The 19,398-nt window shown below is 42.9% G+C and overlaps 2 protein-coding genes across 2 annotated transcripts; one reads left to right on the top strand and one right to left on the bottom strand.

Annotated features, from left to right (window-relative positions):
- The first annotated feature begins 364 nt into the window (after positions 1-364).
- Positions 365-4,634, top strand: rrp8 (ribosomal RNA processing 8). The gene is made up of 8 exons (XM_084558733.1): positions 365-554; positions 653-770; positions 902-1,157; positions 1,296-2,094; positions 2,744-2,873; positions 2,958-3,064; positions 3,152-3,248; positions 3,722-4,634. The coding sequence occupies exons 2-8, from the start codon at positions 666-668 to the stop codon at positions 3,833-3,835; spliced, it is 1,608 nt and encodes a 535-aa protein (XP_084414859.1). The 5' UTR covers positions 365-554; positions 653-665; the 3' UTR covers positions 3,836-4,634.
- Positions 4,635-4,709: 75 nt separating this feature from the next.
- Positions 4,710-16,335, bottom strand: LOC311498226 (uncharacterized protein). Its single transcript, XM_084558732.1, has 14 exons — positions 16,255-16,335; positions 13,546-13,869; positions 13,129-13,437; positions 10,496-10,771; positions 10,276-10,408; positions 9,517-9,686; positions 9,149-9,430; positions 8,729-9,022; positions 8,340-8,630; positions 8,086-8,245; positions 6,723-6,883; positions 6,530-6,605; positions 5,038-5,071; positions 4,710-4,875 (listed from the first exon to the last, which is right to left on the bottom strand). Exons 1-14 carry the CDS (start codon positions 16,319-16,321, stop codon positions 4,726-4,728), a joined length of 2,727 nt encoding a protein of 908 aa, XP_084414858.1. The 5' UTR covers positions 16,322-16,335; the 3' UTR covers positions 4,710-4,725.
- Positions 16,336-19,398: the final 3,063 nt, after the last annotated feature.

Below are 19,398 nucleotides of genomic sequence, written 5' to 3'. Positions count from 1 at the left end.
TGTTTGACAACAACAAACAAACAGCTTGTTTAGACATTAAAAAGGAAACGTAAATCCATTAAAATCATTTTAAAAAGACACATATCACATAATGTACAGATGATGTATGTGTGTTTATGATTATTAAATTGGTTGTTTAATAGGCAGTATTTACATTCACCTTTAATAAGGGAATAATATATCATTTAAACCTCTGTTGTGTTGTTGTTTTTGTTATTATTATTATCCTTACAACACAATATATTAAAAGTAAAATAAAAATAAAAGTGTTGTTCCAATATTTATTACTGTTCACGGTTTCTTCACAATAAAACGTCATATCCCAGAGATCTCTGCTGTGCTTACGTCATTCTCATGCGCCTGTAGTTCTGTTTTGCTTCCTTCACGCACATGACACAAACCAACGTGGCTTTTGCTTTACACAAGAACTCTATTAACTGTTAAATGTAATTACATGTTTATTAAATAAACCTTTCGGTGTGAACGCAGTCAACAACGAAACGAGCCGTTTGACAAGTTTAACAAACGCGTTGTGTTACCTTGGATACGAGCTGGTGAGTACTTGAGTTAGCAGAGTTAGCTTTAGGACGGAGAAGAAGTGACCCTACAGGGGGGTTTATATACCGTATAAATGTGTCTGTTTCGCCAACAGTACGCGGGGAAACATGTTTAATGAGGATGAAGACTGGAATGACGAACAAGACGCTCAAATCTTGAGTAAAACCGTCCTGAACAACACTCAGAAGCCGACCAGAAGCACAAATGTCAAGGTATACGAGTATAAAACATCTTGCACAGTGTGATGTCTTACTAATACTGGATGGTCTTCAGCTTATCTTAATACAGTACCCCCCATTAAAAAGAATCTAATTATTTAAACTGACTATATTCCCCCAAACAGCCCAGAGGTGTCGGTAAAAAGAGCCTGCTGCACACCTTGCAGACTCTGGGATCCGTACCTGAGTGGAAGAGTGACATCCGCCAGCAGGACAGTGACAGCGAGACGGAGACAGCTCCACCACACAGTAAGAGAAAGAAGAAGAGAAGGAAAAAGAGGAAACACGCAGAGAAATCAGAGGAGCAGGGAGAAAATGGAGATGTAGATCAGACTGACAAGGAGGAGAAACCTGCACCTAAAAAGAGGAAAAAGGAGTTTGGTGAGTAATTAATCAATCAGAAGAGATATGCACACTTCTCAAAAGTTTAATTTCATCCCTCATTGGGTTGATATCAAATTATTAAGACTTGGATCAACTGTGACAAACTGACTAAAACTGTTTTCTTTCTTGCTGAAGGGACCCGAAAGGCAAAAAACACAAATGCAGGCGAGAAGGAGGAAAAAGAATCGGCGCAGGCGAAGGTAGACAAACCACAGAACCCAGAGGCGAGGAGCAGACAACAGTGGAAGAACAAAATGAAGAACAAGAGGAAATGTAAAAATAAGTATCGACAGAATCAACCAGAGGAGGAAGCAAAGCCTGCAAATGGAACGGAGCCAAAGGAAGACGTCAAAACTGATTCACATAGCAACAGCAGCTGTAAAAACATCAGCCAAATAGCAGCCCAGAAAAAGAAGAAGGAGAAAGAACCTAAACCACAGAAAAAGAAAGAAACTGAAGTGAAGCAGAAAAAAGTAAACAGTGGTAAAGTTGTGAAAACTGGGTCTGAATCCTCTGGTGGTGGTTTAAAACAGAAAGCAGATGAACCTGAAGCAGAGCCGCCCGGCAAAAGACTGAAACCCGAGCTGAGCAAACAGGCCCTTCTGAAAAGACAGAAGCTGCGCAAGTTGCTCCAGAGCCAGGAGACGAACCAGCAGGAGAGTCCTGCGGAGCAGAAAGACGAGCCGGCCGCGCCAGAAGAGGAGGTGAAACCGGACGGCCCCGCCTCCTTCAGGTCCCGCATGGAGCAGCGGCTGGAGTCGGCTCGGTTCCGCTACATCAATGAAGTTCTGTACAGCACGTCCAGCGGCGAGGCCAAGCGTATGTTCAAACAGGATCCGCAGGCCTTCTGGATTTACCACAAGGGTTACACGGCACAGGTTCAGAGATGGCCCGCCAATCCTGTGGACGCCATCATCTCTTACATTCGGCAAAAGTGAGATATCGTCATTGTTTCTGCACTATTAAAGCCTGTAGTCGAATTTCTCAAAGCTGCAGTGCAGAACTTTGCACATGAGTGTGTATAATGTGACTATAGTCTACAGTTTCTCAGTCTACATAACCCTCATTTCACCACCAGATAGAGATGTATAATGCCGTTTAATTTCCTGAATAGCACTACTTCACCCTCTAAGCATCATATCTCAGAAAAACAAAAGCAGGAGGCTCTTTCTAATCTCAGCTCTGCATCTGAATGATTCAGACCTCTCTGAGCAGACCACCAGGTGTACTGAATTCACATCTGTGTGATGATTAATTAAACACATTCCTACATTCAGTCTCGACATTAACAGGCTGCCTCTGTGCATTTATCAGAATAAGACACTTTTACACATTTCTTCTTCAGGCAGCTCATTGTGCTGTGGGTCATTTATCTGCTGTAAACTGTAAATACATTACGGTGCAGAAGGCTTCGACAGCAGGGAGTCCGGCAGCATATAACGCTGCTCTCTGGGTGTTTAATCGACGTTTCCTTTTGCAGCTGTGAGAGGATGCCCTTGTTTACATCAGCAGCTTGTGGGGAGAACTTGACGTCAGTTTGTTGTGGGTATTCGCTGTAATATTTATTGCATCTTTTATTTCAGACCTTCCTCTGTAGTGGTCGCTGACTTCGGCTGCGGTGACTGTAAAATAGCTCGCAGTGTGAAGAACAAAGTGCACAGCTTCGACCTGGCAGCTACCTGCGAGCTCGTTACTGTCTGTGACATGGCCAACGTGAGTGTTTGTTCTGCTCTGTTACTTCCTGTAAGGTGTCTGTGCTATATTGTATAATGATTCAAACACACTCTGTCTCCACAGGTGCCGCTTAAAGACGGCTCCGTGGACATCGCTGTGTTTTGCCTTTCTCTCATGGGGACCAACCTGGCTGACTTTTTAGCAGAGGCCAACCGAGTCTTAAAGATGGGGTAAATTTAATCACGTTAAGTACGATATGCATGCTTGGTTCTGTGCATAAACTGCACATCTGAGTTTGTTTTGCACAATTGTTGCAGGGGGGTTCTTAAAATAGCGGAAGTGGCGAGTAGATTCGACAACGTGCGGAACTTCATCGCCGCGCTGGCAAATCTGGGATTCAAGATGACGTCTAAGGTGAGGCAACAAAAACACAATGAGGTCAGGGAGAGAAACCGTTCCTGCTATTATTAAAATATTACACACACGATTTAAATTTAATGATCCAGCTCCGATAATGAGAACAGCAAAGAGTTAGTTTGACACATAAACATCTAATTTTACAGTGAGAGGTGAAATAAAACACCAAGAAATGTACTGGGTGGAGGGACTGTGTTCTTGTTTTGCTCAAAGTGCGAGTCTTTAACTGGCAGACGCATATCTTATCATGCAAAGCTTGTGGCGGTTTAGGCAGGAAACCACGGGTGGAAAATAATATTTAGAGAACTGAAAAGAAAAGACGATTAAATGCATTAAAAGTAGATGAGGATCGTTTAAAGAGACCAGATGTAAACAAGACTTCAACCACATGATGTCACTCAGAAGTTACTCACGTCAGCAGGATTGATTGAATTTTTTATTTATTTTTTTGTTGCTTTATTTTTCTACAGGACACAGAAAACACTCATTTCTACTCCTTTGAGTTTGTGAAGACGAAAAACGCACCGGAGAGCGTCAAGAAATTTGGACTGCAGTTAAAGCCCTGTCTGTACAAGAAAAGATGAAGACGTTAAAGAGGACTTTGTTAAAGTTTATACGTGCAAATATCTGTTCTGTTAATCAGGACGTGTTGGATTCGTTTAGTTTTTTTAAATAGTATTTGTACACTTCGACTGAAATGTATCATAGTTTTGATATGTTTTTGTTCCTATTTCAATACAGTTGTCATGTAAGACAGTTGCTGTGTTTGTTTTCCATCAGCTACATGGACGTTCCCTCAATTCAGAGTTGAAACGTGCAGCTCAGGTGGCTGCAAAGCTAAATGGCAACTAATATAAGACGTTTGTTCCTGGGGTGAAAAAAGTCTTTAAGTATAAACCTTTTAAAACAAAACAGAACTGTGTTGTGTCTATGTTAGACTATTTCAGGATAAGTGGAAAGTGGAACAAAATCTGGATTTGGTTGTATGCGTGATCCTTCGCCAGCAGAGGGTGCAACAATGCTGCAGCCTAATGTGGACAAACGAGCTGAACTTCAGTCTGTCTACATCTGGATCGTATATTGTATTGGAATTTATTTATAGCATATGCAGATGGTTATCACTAAATTAAAAAGTGTTTCGTCGAGGGCAGGAAGCATGTTGGTAGTGGTATGGAAGAAACAGGCTGAACAAAAAGGAATTTTATTTGAATGATTTTATTGAGAAATACAACAAAAATAAAAATAAAAGTCTCTGAAAATACAATCTGTTAAAAAAAAAAATTCAAGTAAGTGCATAAAAAAAAGTGCAAAATTTCTGCTTTGAAAATCCTTAATGCCAATCTGTTGTAAAGCTTTCATGGTGCAGTCATAAAAAAAAATAAACGATCATAAACAGCGCTGCAGTTCCAGTAGAGCCTTCACATTTTTGCGGGTTGTAAGCTGAATGCGGCCAACGAAGCCCTGCGAAGCATCTTCACACCGTGCTCTTGACGTCAATGACTATGGAGAAGCTGACCAGGTCGGCGTACTCCTTGCCGTCCTCCTCTTTCACCGCTGGCTTCTTCACCTCAGGAGAGCCGGGCTCCTGCATCAGAGCCATCAAGGCCGAGAGAGACTCCACCTCCTGGGGTCGTAGAGGGCAGCAGAGACAGAAAGGACAAAAGGATGGTCAGATTTCATTTTAGATGTTCAGCAAAAAAATTGAGAAAATAAGGCGAAATCGATGAAATACAAAGCGTTCCAAAAGGAAAATTATAATTGTGCATGATGACAGATTTAAATGTACCTTGTGCTGTGTCTGGCTGTCCCTTTTGCTGCAGCTGCAAAAAAACAAACAAAAAAAAAACAGTATTAATAATTTAAATAATAAACTGAAGCACATATAGACTTGTCATGTGAACATTGTGGGCTTGAGAAATATTTTCTGAGAGCAAAGCATCTTTAATTCTGGCAGTTACAGATTAACATAATACGAAACAGTCTGGGGAAAAAAATATAATTTGCAAAGATGCGAAGACTGGGCTTGTTTATTTGGAAACATACTCAACCATAATGAATGAGGTAATGAAATATGTGGAATTAGAGAAGATAAAAGAGAATTACTTTCAACAGAGATAGATTTTCAAGTAGAAACCGTGTCTGAAAATCCCCCTCATCATTCTGATTTCCTCCAGCAGCTGTTTTAAATGATCTTTTGAGGGATTTGTAGAGTTTAAACGACACCACTAGATGGCACTGTGACACAATCCGACGCATTTAAAACGGGCCAGTCATAGGTGTGAATGCATTAAATGTGACTAGAATATCAATGGATACCAGTGTTGACCTGAGTCCTCATCATTGATCTCTGGTGTCAGAAACAGAGGCTCACTTTGTATGTTATGACCTCGGTGACATCTACCCAGTGATGACCTGCTGCTGTCAAAAAAAAAAAAAAAAACGGAGGGGGAGGAGGAAGTAGGGGCTAATATTAGGCCTAAAATAGCATCCCTCCCGGGGAGTCGTGTTGTTCACTGGGTGACTGACCTTCCCAAATTAGCCTGGCAGGACCCTCCCACTGGAGCGAAGGATAACGGGACAGAGAATCTGTCAACCAATGACACCTTGACCAAGTGCTCCGACCAGAGGGGCGGGCACGTAGAAACAACCTGTAAACCAGCACTCAGCACCTCTATTCACAGCTGAGCCTGATCTGATCCCAGCAAACATTTCTTCGCTTGGCTCTGATTGTGGGGAAACTTCTGCAGGCAGAAACCATAAACTCTTGTAGGATTGTGACACATATCCCACATCACTTATAAAAGTCGTAACTCACCAGCTCTTTTCCAGCAGCAACACGATTTAGAGATGCATATGTGATTTTTCTTCCCCCCTCACTGATGAATGGCAGATTGAATTTCATTCTACTAATAACTTCCGAGCATGTGGACCTTTTGAACATTTTGCAATGTGGCAGTGATGACAATGGGCCAGCTACTGCACAACGAGCCAGACGTAACACTGCAAAAAGCCCAGAGCAGGAAACTGGAAAATAAATCTGTTATTCTCGCTGAAGAACAATTTCTACCTGTCTACAAGTAGGGCTGCGGTGGCAGAGGCACCTGTCTGCTTCAGCCACATTACTTCCTGTTTGTGCGCGACACTGGGGTTTTGGTTAACGATCCACACATCCTGTTTGTCTCATGTTGAATGGCACTGGTAGTTGTGCCCTCGTTTGCCCGTCAGTGCTAATCACCTACTGAGCTGCAGTCTGTCACCTATGGAGGAACGCGACTCACCAGCACACGCAGAGGGTGATGATCAAGAAGAGGAAGATGGCTGAGGCTGAAGAGATGCATACCAGAGTAATCAGCACTGCAACACACAGGCACACAGATATCAATCAAGCATATTGAAACCAACACACCTAAGCATGGTGATATGATCAGACTTTCTTGAGAAAACATGCCTCTGACTCCAAAACAACCTTACCAAGCTGTTCGTCCTCGCTCGTGACCTCGACTTGAACGTTAACTGCGGCTGTGTGGTGATAGAAAGACGCCGAGCAGGTGTACAAAGCTATATCCTTATTTAAGAGCTCGGACTGGAGGATCATAGCAGCCCCGTCCATGAGGACAAATGAGCCGTCGCTCCTGAAACGCACAAGACGAGCAAAAGTCGTAATATACCTTGAGTTTTGAATAATAATATTAAAACTACACAAGGCTAGAGGCCATTAGCTTAGCTTAGCTTAGCTTAAAACACTGGAAAAAGGAAAACTGCTAACCTGGCTCTGTTGGACCAACAAATACCACATGGTGAAAAGATACACTGGACACAGATAGCCTAGCTCTGTCCGACAGTATTGTTATGTGCCAGACTTTTAGCTCCTGGATAGCTTAGCTTAGCATAGAGACTGGAAACATTGAAACAGCTAGTCTGACTCTGTCACAATAACAAAATGTAAGTGCCAGCATCTCTAGGCCTCTTTTCAACACTTTATATCTCAACAAGGTGAAGAAAAAAGTTACTTTTACAAACTTCTAGCTCCTAGTAACTTAATATAGCATAGCGTAGTGGTTTAAAACAGGTTGACAAAAACCTCAAGGAGGAAGGGGTTCATTTACAAGTATTTTACCTCATACTTTAAGTTCTTGGTTGACTTATCTTAGCATTAAGATTGGAAACAGCCTGACTCTGTCTGACAGTTACAAAATGTCGATACATTCCATCTAAAGATCTATTCAACACTTTATATTTCAACAGAGTTATGAAACAAAATTCCTTTTACAAATGTCATGTGCAAGAATATTTCAAAGAACATGAACTTTTAGCTCCTGGTAAGCTTATCTCAGTGTAAATACCAGAAACATGGAAAGCAGCTAGGCTGGTTCTGTCCGTCAGCAACAAAATACCAATGAAATCATCACTAATGTTCACTTTAACATCTTTCACAAAAAGCTAGATGAAAAAAATCCATTATGAATTCATGTTTGACTATTTATTGGTGCGAAGACTTTCAATTCCAGGTTAACTTAGCATGAACACCGGAGAAAAAGTTGCACACGTGTTTAATATAACATGCTAATTAGTGATCATTTGGAGCTGTTTAAAGTTTTTTAAAAGTTTTTGATAGAACCCACTTCCACTCTTTATGCTAAGCTAAGCTAAGCTAAGCTAATAAGAACTTGGTTATAACCCCTTTATTTAAGGTATGCTCTGTGTGACATCGACGCTGTGTACATTTTAGGCTTCTTTAAGTGATGTTACACTGAGTTTTGTGCAGCACACCGTGTTCACAGGAGCTGCTTCATCATCATTAGTTGGTGGATGTTGTAGTTGAAGGATACACCACCTTTGACAGTTGAGGTTGTACTCTGGCACGTTGCCGTCGACTTGGAATAGTATTTTCTGGTTGCGATGATTCTCGTGCACAGACACTCTGTATATAGGTGGATCTCTGTAGTGGCTTTGCAAAGGAGCCGTATGGTTAAGGACTCTCACAGACGAGATATCTGTAGAGAAAACAGTGAAACTGAAGATGAACTTTTTATCTTTAGGTCTGTGGCTGGTGTTTGTTTGGGTGAGGATTGTTTCTGCTGCACTCACAGTATCTGGGGATATGAAGAGTCTTGTTCACTGTGATCCCATGCTCAAACTGGTACACACAGGTCAGGTCCTGTCCCTCGTAAAGGTCCAGAGGAAACTGATAAGTCAGCCTGGCCGTCAGTGTGTGCCCTTCATACTCTGAGTGTAGGGACGTTTGATTTTGATGTTTAGCATTTTCTGAAAGGGCCCAGGCAAGGTTAGTCGCCACTCCTTCCCCTCTGCAGTGACACAGCGCCAGCCAGAGGGGAGAGTCTTGGTGTCGCACCACAGAGACACTCAGCAGAGGAGGCTCTGTAAAAGAAAAAAGAGGGGTGGCAGGAAGGAGATGAGCCGCTGTGTGAGGTTTATGTTTCATAGAAAGACATTTTTCTAAGAAAGAAGTAGCGTACTGTGCACAGGGATGTGTATTGTTCTTTTTTCTGGTGCTTCCAAGCTCAGATGTTTCACCACGCATGTCAAATTCTGACCAGCATACAGAGAGGACAGGAAGTACACAGTGCTGCGGGCCAATACCAAACCATCAGCCTGGACATCAGTCTCCATTAAAGAACTGATGTTGTTGTTTTTAAAGTGCCAGGTTACAGATGCTGCGGGGGCTACACTGGCCGCAGAGCAGATCACCTTTGTGTACTTGAGACCGTCTTTCCACTCGGTTTTGGCAATCGTGGTGATGTTGGGGGGAGCTGCGTGGGAAAGAGCAGTTAAACAACAGGAAGTGAGAAAAAGATAAAAATCTATGGTGCGTTCACATGGCCAAATATGTCCTCCACTCAGACAAGATTATCCATCGGTTGACTTGTTGAACATACCGCAAAGAGGGAGTGTTATGCTTCTGTTCTCTGGTTCCTCAAATGCCGGGTGATTTATCACGCACTCTGCAGTGAGTTCCCGAGGCGAGCAGGCAGGGAGGAGTAGGACTCCCCTGACAGAGTGGCTTCCATTATGAGAAGTGGAATTAAACCAAAAGTCTTCAGACACACCCTCCGGTAGAAGCCAGGACACGTTGGCTGCAGGAACAGCATCGGCCGCTGAGCACTCAATCACCCTGCGTCCATCTTCAGTCCGCAAATCAACTCGTATTGTGGGAGGAACTGAGAAGGGAAGGCAGCAATATTTTATAGCAAGATGGTGCAGAAATTCAAAGTGGAGTCAGTCTTATGAGAGTTTTTTTACTCACCAAGCGGTATGACTTGAGGTTTAACAGTGACGTTAAACTGCAGCGCTGCTTTCAGGTGCTGATAAGAGAAGACGCATTCATACAGACCAGCGTGCCGATGCTCCATGGGACCCTGAACTGTGAGGCTCGTACCAGTCAGGTCCACACCTTCAGGCAAGGGCCCGTCATCTCTAGACGGCAAGAATTCATGTTTTAATATTTCCCCAGTCTGAAAATATTAAACGTAAAAAACAAACAAACAAACGACAAATCCTGACGTCTGACACTGTCTGTGGTTTTTATGCCATACCAAATGTGCTACCACATCCTCCACAGCATATAGGGGTTGTTTCGGTACTGTACGTGCTGCACGAGAGAGAACATACTTTGATGTTCGGCTACTATTTTCCTATAGTATTCTTTGTTTCAAAACACAACCAGAAGACCGAAGTCAGACGTTATATTCCGTCCTCAGATATTGGCAAAAATCTGTGCATAACATCGCGACATGAGATGCATCATTCTCTCTTAAATGGTCTTAAAGTTCAGGGTCCCATAAAAGGCAGGCCCTGACTTTAAGCTGCTAACATGCACCTTACATTTCCCACAATGCAGCAGTTAAATTTCTTAACTGATAACATAGGTGCTCTGTTTCTATACGGCTTTTTCTTTTTTTTTGCAAGCTCCTTTACAGCAACAGATGAGTTTTATTTTGTGAACAGATGTTTCCAGGACACATAAAACTAATGGAGTCCTCCTTTAACACCAAATACATCTTACTTTGTGCAGTTAACACTGTAACGTGGCACATTCCCTTTGACCCGTAGGTGGATAACGGCGTCGCTCTGTCCTTCCTGCAGCTCCAAAAATTCAGTGTTTTCCAGATCTGAATCCGTCTGATCTCCAGTCAGATCTGTAGATTAGAGAAAAGAGGACACCTCTGTTTCTTGCAACGTTTACCTCACGAGCTTCAGGTTTTTAAAACGCTGATTGTACTCACAAAAAGTCGGCAGCGTTACGACCTGTGACTCCTTCTGTGTAAATTTTGGGTGGTCAAACACACAGGTGATGTTGTGACCCTCATACTCTGTAACAGGGAGATGCACTGAGACTCTCTGTGTGTCTGAGTCGTTCTCTCTCTGCAGCTCCTCAGTCGCGTTCAAAGCCAGTGAGATGTCAGTGTCAGGTCTCCCTCCAGATGAAATGCAAGAGACCACCCAGAAATCTTTTCCTCCTCGTTGTACCATCTCTGCTTTTATGGTCACATTCGGCCTGGCTGAGGAGCAGGAAAAAAGTCGAGGAGAGTTATTCGTTCACGAGGTCTAATGTTTTTTCCAGCAAATTAAAAAGTCAGATATCAAGTTGAGGCTCTGGGTGTTTTGGTTAAGTAGGAAGCTGGGACCGGATGAGCTGAACGTTAGCTAAACACGAGCAGTAAGGGGCTTCTGCTTGGGTTTTGGAGAGTGTTGACTTAGACTTATCACCTGTCCCATCTGCTGGCTGAGCTGCAGCTGAGAGCAGATGTCTGGCCCAGCTGCTGTCCAGCCAAAGCTGAAGGAACCTTAGGCTTTAATACGGGGGAATCAGCAGAGATCAGAGTCTATTATCAAATACATTAAAGTTGCGCTATAATACAACTGCCAGACGTCCCTAATGAGTTGAAGGAGTGAGCTAACACCTCATAATAGCTCTGGCGTCGGGGAGGAACATGTACGCTCAGAGCGAGTTAACACACTTTGGCCTTAAAAAGTCCATCTGTTAACACCTAAAGTTATGTGTGCGGTTAGAAAATTACCCAAGCTGCACTACTTCAGTGGAATTTAAATGTATCATGGACAAATGAGCTGTCTGATCTGGCTAATGCTAATGGTATTGTCACCGTACTCTGTGCCATATTAACACTCACTGCATCCGTGCAGGCTTCTTCTCAAGCAGCATGGAAGTGCAGAAAGCTGCAGTTCCTCAAATGGCCACTTGAGGCTCCAAAAGGGAACCAATCCCAAAACATCTCCATGTTTACAGCAGAAATAAACATGTTTCTACAGCTAATTATCCTTGTCTTGATAATTGTATGAGACCATGGCTTGAATTTATGCTTTAAGTGACAGATGGATGTTCTTAAAGTTTGCTCGCTGGACAACTCAGCTCCAATCAATCACACCCCATCCACTTTTAAATTTGCCAGGAGGTGGACTCAGGCACTGCCAAGATGGAGGCACCCAGTGACACGACACTGAGCTTCAAAACTACTTTTAATCCTTTGGGCTGATGTCATGGAGAGTTTGTCAATCTTTGTTTATAGTCAGTGGATCTTCTGAATTGCCTAAAGTGTGGATACTAAGGTCATTTAAAAAAATATGGCTAAATAAATGAAGACGTAAATTAATCCAAGCATTACCTAAGTGATCACTAGGTGGCATTTTGAGAACAATTTTAAGTAAAAGGGTAACGTAAAGGTAAACTTATTTAAACCTAATGGCAGAACTGAAATGGTTCCAACAATTTGAACTACGAAGCACCGCATACAGGTGTTTACTTGATTTGTCTCCGCCTCGTAGTTTGTCTTATCTGCGACAAACAAGAGTGAGGATGTGGGTCAGATGATAAAATAAATAGGTGACGACCAAACCAAATGTTTCGCATGAGCCACATTGTGCTATGCTCAAAACAAAATCAGTACATTTGTCAGCTCTATTTAAATCTACATGAACTGTTTTTTTTTGTTTGTTTGTTTTGGCCACTTGGCTTCCACAAACTGAGATAAACTTAGTTGATAAACTTAGATAAAATTAGTTGCTGAGCGGACTGTTGCTTATTTACAAATGCAGAAGTTACTACGAGGGCAACATCAGCTTTCATTTTGAGCCATGTTTCTGTCCTCGTGGTCAGTGTAAGGCCATTAGTCAAAATCCTGCAGCTGTGTTTTGTTCTGTTCTAGCTCTTGAGAAAAAATATTCCAAAACAATCACCTGAAAAGATGCTGAACTCCTCAGTGAAACCGAGAGGAACAGCTGAGTCTGCAGGTCATCATTTTGCATGGATTCAACCCTGCAGCTGATCCAAGTTAATATAAAAATGGATTACAGCAGCTTTAATGTTGTAAATTAACTTGATAAAAGTCTATGTGGGTGCGACTTTGCTGGATTAGATCCTTATTCGTCAGGATTATTTGATCTTGTGCACCCATCATTTATAAATTATCTTGTGCAAGAACTTTAAATTTAAAAAGTTGAGAAATCAGATAACGAGGGCGTCACCACATCAACAGATAAACATGTGTGTATGTTCGAACCGGTTGTTGTTGTGGTTTTTTCTTGTTTTTTTCTCTTTTTTTTTTTTGCTGCTCTTTTTTCCGTTCCATATGCTCGGCTTCAGTGAACGAGTGCATTCCCGCATGAATGCATTGCACCGTGCCCTGTGATTTATGGACTGTCACTGTGCATGTGGAGCGGAGTGAGAAGGAGCAGCGTGGGTGAAAAAAAAAAAAAAAAAACACGTAAAAGTTATTGTGTTGTAAGATGCTGAGTCATGATGCATGATTGCAAACGTCTGACTGGTGATGCAACGCAATATGTCACCACCTGGCAACGCTGCAACAGCGATAGTATCGCGGCCCTGAGAATACGTGCTTACCGTAGGTCTCCACCTTCACTGTGGTGAGCTTGGGGTTTGGGAGGGTCGGGTGTTGGACCATGCAGGTTACGCTTTCATCGTCCTGTACGTGGGTGGGAAAGCGGAGGACGCTGCTCAGAGTCGAGGTGCCGTTTGACATAAAAGTGTCGCTCACTTTTGTGGTGAAGGCCGGGTGTGAAGGACGAAGGCCGTTTATCAGCCAGCTGATCTGAGGCGGGGGCCTTCCACCGACGGCAGAGCAAGACACCGACTGGTAGTGAGTGCCATTAACCGTCTCCTCGTTCACCAAGATCTCTATATCAGGCCGAGCTGTGAATGAATTAACATGTTGGAAGATGATATATGAGTTTAATTAAATCAAACCTGTGCTACAGCCACGAATGAAAGAATAAGCTATACATTATTGTCTTGGCTTACCCACTACAGTGACGAACACACTCTTGAAGAAATTCTCCTCCTCTGACTCAAACTCACAGCTGTACTGTCCCTCTATGTCCACACCGCGCACCCTCATCCGAACTGTGAGGTTGGTGACAGAGTCCGGTTCTGAGAAGTCGCTGTCGCGGCTGAACGGTTTTCCATTTAGAATTCCGACCAGTTTTTTGGCTTTGCTTTTGACCTGACGTTTCCACTCGCCGCCCACGATCTGACTCTCGCCCAGATACCTGCAGCTCAGGTACACGTCCTCTCCCAGCACTGCAGTGATGTTGCTCGAGATCTCAATCAGCTCTGTGCCTGAATCTGAGTCACAGAACAACACGGGCGTTCAATCATAATGAGAGGTCAGGAGTTCAGCCCAACAGTCCTGAAACTGCACGAGCAAAGCAGAAATGTGTCGGGGAGGGTGACAGCAATTGTTCTTGTTCCTGGTTGACTGCAGTGAAGATAGATGGTCACTGTTGTGCACGTGAAAAAGGGGTTTCACACGTCCCATTGTCTTCCGCTAGTTAACTGAATCTGTGATGGATGGCGCAGACTCACTGGGTCAGTGGTTACGAGGTGCTCAGTCATTTTATCATGATTAGAAACTGCCAATGACTAATCAATAAATACAGTCAATAAGACTAGCAGCACCTTCAGTTTAACACAAACGAGTATTCATGCTAACGTTAGCATATTAGCACATAACAATACAGAGCACAGGCTGATGGGAATGAAGAAGAATTTTTCTTAAAAATCAGGAAATTGAAAATGTGTCTTTGCAAGTGGAAATTAGTCAATCAGACCTGAAGAAGCTGCTTCAATGAGGGGCAAAACATCCTCAAGAAACCCTGCAAGTCCAGCTGCCTTAGTCTTAGCTTTGTTTTCTTAGATATACCATGACCTGAATGACTGATAACCCGAGAAAGAGCAAGTGAATGAGCAAAAACCAACTTTCTCTCATGCGCATTTGACGTGGTAAATAAACCGACATGCAATAAAGCCCAGTCATCCATCCAACAGACGCTGAGACATTTCACTCAGAACCAGAGACTCATAACTGTGCAAGACTCTAGTGCAGCCACCACAAGTTAAAAAAGTTTAAAGATCAACCAAAATCCTCTGGGTACGCAGACTGAGACTTATAAAAGTCTGCAATCAATTTTCTTCCAATTCCTCCAGAGGTTTTTAGAGATGTAACACAAAATATTTGCACCAAATTTCATGTCAGTTCCTCCAGTTGTAAATTGGATGTTACAGTCTGAGCCTGAGTGGTGCACCAAAATGTCCTTTCTTAAATCCAGGCTTCAAGAGAGGATAAAATAATTATTTTTAGGTCTCTAGTTCTAAAGAGAGCAACTAGAATTTATGACACAGTGACAATTGATAAATGTGACCCTGCCCCTTCTGTGTATATTTAATAGAGGACTCCATTATGTTAATGAAATGAAAACAGTCCAAAAGTTGTGCATGGACAAATACCCAGACAGCAGCGACCTCTTCCCTGCACACAGATGAGAAACCAGCCGCGGCGAGAGGAGCTTTCAGAGGAAAGGGCATTTAATAGAAGCTGACAGGTTTTAGCACTTGCAGAAAGGACAGTGTGCAGACGCCAGTGCATACCAAGTCCCCTTCACTCTGCTTCCTCTGCTGACTTCATCAAAGTGCACTTGAGGACACGGTTTGCTCTACCAGTCAGTCGGAGCCAACAACTTCTATTCATCTTCAGATGAGTAAAATGATGAGCTGCTGCCGCCGCTGCTGCTGCACTGCTTCATGGAAACCCTCTGCAGTGTAAACCAAACTGTTTGCATCAAACGCTGTTAAAGCTGAAATGATGTGGGTCTCGCTATATATCACGGCAAATGGAAACAATGTGGAAAGCCTCCAAAGCCTTTAAGGTGGAAAAGGAGAGCGAGGGAGAGGGATAAATATGCTGTATCAGTTCAATTATGCCTAGTGGGTTCATAATTCATTTACCCTTGCAGGTTATAGCCAAAATAAATGTCAGCCAAGAATGGAAAAGGCACACCTTAAGGATACAAACTAAGTAATAACTGAGAGAAAAACATCATGCATCCATCCGTGGCGACACATTCTCGCAGCCTCAGGGGTTTCTTTTTCTCACCTAACAACAACAATTCACGAGGGGAAACTCGGTGAGTCTTCCTCTGCAGACTAGGGAAGTGGTGAAAAAATAAGACTTTCGACTTTGGGAGCTTTTTCACACAATTTAACTTTCATCTCCAGCTGGAAGGCTCAGTGAGTCTGCAGAAAGAAAACCTGCACCACACCAAACGGTAGGGTCTCTAAATAAATGCAGTTTGTGGAGGGTTTTCCCCTTACACAAAGAAATAAAAGAACGACCCTCGTATATTAGTTTTAAAAGGCTGTAAAGAAATCACTGTGGTTTTAAGTGACACAGACGATCAGTAATAATGAACTGCCCGTCAGAGTGAAAACACAAACACGCCATCAGAGATATATTGCAGAAACAGTCATTATTTAGTGCCTGCAGGATGCATCCAGCATTATTGCATGACTTTATTTCCTGTGTGCATTTATAATTGGGCTAATCAGTTAGAAAAGCAACAGCAGATCTGCTCAGTGCAAATGCCACAGGTTAAACAAGACCTCAAGGTCCAGTAAAAAAAAAGCTCATAAACAGCTGACAGTCACAGATGGGCCGTAACCCTGCAGACTCACCCGGAATTTCCAAGCAATGAGCAACATTTAGGACGAGACCCAAAATCAGCAGCCACGAGCATCCCATGATGGTGTCATTGGAGAAACAGAGCCTGAGGAACCAGCCGTATGTGAGGCACAAGGGTATTTAAAGTGTGTATTTTCTGTGGTTTTATGGTTAGAGGTACACACCCTCCACAGCTGACATTGACGTGCATGTACGCCACCACTAGTACACCAACATGTGTGCACACACAGGTTTGCTTTGCATAAAACCGCATCATCATTATCCTTTCTGAGACAATAATCTGACTTTTATGAATCAAAGATATTTAGATACTGGTGCCTCTAAGAGTTTAACCTTCTCAGACGGTTAGAGACTGTTTACCCCGAGTCTTTGTGCAGGATGTGTCTGTTCAGTTACTCAGCCACCTCATATAGCAGGGCGCCTTGGGTAGTGGTGAAGCCATGCATCATTCATGCCATCCTGTCCCTGCTGGGGCCCTCAGAGACCGCCTGTCTGCAAGACTGCTCGCTTCTTCTCATGCTCTGCAGTTTGGAAAATCACTTCTGGTCATTGTTTTATGTCGTAATACTCTAATTCAACTTTCTTTTTTTCTTTTTTTTCAGACGGACTTGTTTGCCGAGCGCAATTTGTCACCCTGCGAGGAAAAGTGCAAATGTGGAAGGAGAAGGCAAACACGCTTTGCAGGGGCTCGGCAGTGCAGAGACGGCTGCCAACTTTTTCTTTCTTCTTGAAGATGATCAACTTTAGTGTTGAGTCATGCAGACCACAGCAGGATGTCAGTGAATGAAGTGACCTGACAAAGAAAAAAAAATTGCCGCCAACACGTTTGTGATTGTGTGGTTTGTAACGGCTTTTTAAATGATCTGTTATGAAACTGGCAGAGATGGCAAGAACTCATGTAGCTGGTGAACGTAGGCTTTACAACAAAGAAAATAATCTCAGCATCTGTTGCTCTCGACTCACATACATCCACACACACACGGTGTTGTGTTTCCATCACTTCAGAGGATATTACATTTCTTGCAGACTTAACTCAAACCGTAGCCATAAATACAACTTGTCTAAACTGAACCGAACTCTGACATTAAACCAGCATTAAATTTAAACATTTACACTATAGGGAGTGGCTCTTTGTCCCCATAAATGAGACAGATCTGTGTGAACAGATTTATGTCGGGATGAGTTACAAGAAACAAACATTCACTAAAAAGCCTTAAATGCCCTTTTTTGTAATCCACAACCCCGTCTAACTGCAGGATATAAAGGCTCAATTGTTTATTTCATTACACCCTAAGAAGTCAAAGCCCTTAAATGCACCTGAAATGCAGAAGTGAAACCCCTGAAAGATCCTCTGATACTCCTGCATTAAAGGGGAATTACCGGTTTTTACAACCCGGACCTTATTTCTGGCATAAAATACGATCATTTACTCACCCATATAACTTTGGTGTCATTTGGACTCGTTCGGACGATATTTATATCCACGTATATCCATGAAGTGGGAGTGACTGGGGCACCGGAATGTAGCCTCTAAATAACCCATTATCTGCCGCGAAACTCGTTCATTTCACCAATATTTTTTTATGATACGCTAGTGCTATTCCCCGTTGTGTCCAGAGTTACCTGTTATCATCATCCAGGGTCTGTAGATTGACCTACTAACCTCTGACCTGGATGATGTCATCTCTGAGTGCCCTGCGCACCCACGACGGTCGGCTTGTTTACCCGTAATTTGCTACTGCTAGTTTTTTGCAACATGGCTGAATATTTTTTCCGATTCTAAGGTTGTGGACGACGACTTTGTTTATGATGGACGTCCTTACCATTTTGAGCCAGAGTATACGGATGAGGAACTTGGTGAAAGGAGCATGTGGAGGCCGAGAGAGGAACAGCTGGCCAAAAAACAACAAACCGCTGCGCGTCCGCGAACAGATAACAGGTAACTCCGGACTCAACGGGGAATAGCACTAGCGTATCATAACAAAATATTGGTGAAATTAACAAGTTTCGCAACAGATAATGCGTTATTTAGAGGCTGCGTTTCGGTGCCCCAGTCACTCCCACTATATAGATATACGTGGATCTAAATATCGTTTGAACGACTCCAAATGACACCAAATTATATATGGGTGAGTAAACCATCGTATTTTATGCCAGAAATAAGGTCCAGGTTGTAAAAAACAGTAATTCCCCTTTAAAGGTTGCTTGCCCCAAAATGAACAGCAATATGTTGTTCTCAGTCATCCAGGTCATGGTGCATCCACAAAACAAAGCTGTAACAAGGCCTAGTGAAGATCTAATAGTTCTGGTGGTCGGTCAGAGCTAAAGAAGCTGCTTGGATTAGTAGTGAAACATCTTCATAAAGTCCGCAAGTCCATTTCTTTGGGACAACCTTCACAGACAACCCTGAAAGAGCAAATGAAGGATCAAGAGCGACTTTATTTCATGCACATTTCACCTTAAACCCCACTTGATAGTCCAGACGATTGGAAGACGCAATCTAACATTCGTAAATACCAGCTCCTGAACCGCACAGACAGATGAGAGAGGTTTTGCCGGCGGGACTAAAACAAGATGAAAGCTCTTATTACTTCCAGTCTCGCCTGATCATTCTGAGTGTGGATGATCGTATCTCCGGAAGGTAAAACACAGTTCAGTCAATTACAAAACATTACATGCAACATTTGATTCCGATGGCAAACACTTGACACGGGAGTTGAGGTTGTCTCTTAAAATCCACATGGACATGGACCTGGAGGCCTGCTAATTAAATTACCTGAAGGGGTTATTCCCGAAGTGGAGAAGGAGTCTGGAAAGCTTCAGAGTTCTCCGGGTGTGCCCAATATGCTGTCTGCGAGTTAATGCATTTTACTGACAATGGATTGTTGATATTTCACAGACATAGATTTCACAGATGTACAGCAGGCATCCGTTTCCCCTCCATGTCTTTCTCTTTATCACTTTCTCTATGGACGCACATGTGGAAACTCAGCTGGAAAAAAAGGTATTTGGTGACCAGCCAGCAGTCATGTACGCACCAGCGAAGCCGCCTGTGAACGGCCGCGTGGTAACCTACTTAACTCCATGGAACCTTATCGTCGCTTTCTTCAGAAAGAGGAAAATCACAGATCATCTGC

This window comes from Chelon labrosus (genome assembly GCF_963514085.1).
Source record: "Chelon labrosus genome assembly, chromosome: 13".
Taxonomy (NCBI): domain Eukaryota; kingdom Metazoa; phylum Chordata; class Actinopteri; order Mugiliformes; family Mugilidae; genus Chelon; species Chelon labrosus.
This window is presented reverse-complemented; position numbering and strand designations above follow the sequence as displayed.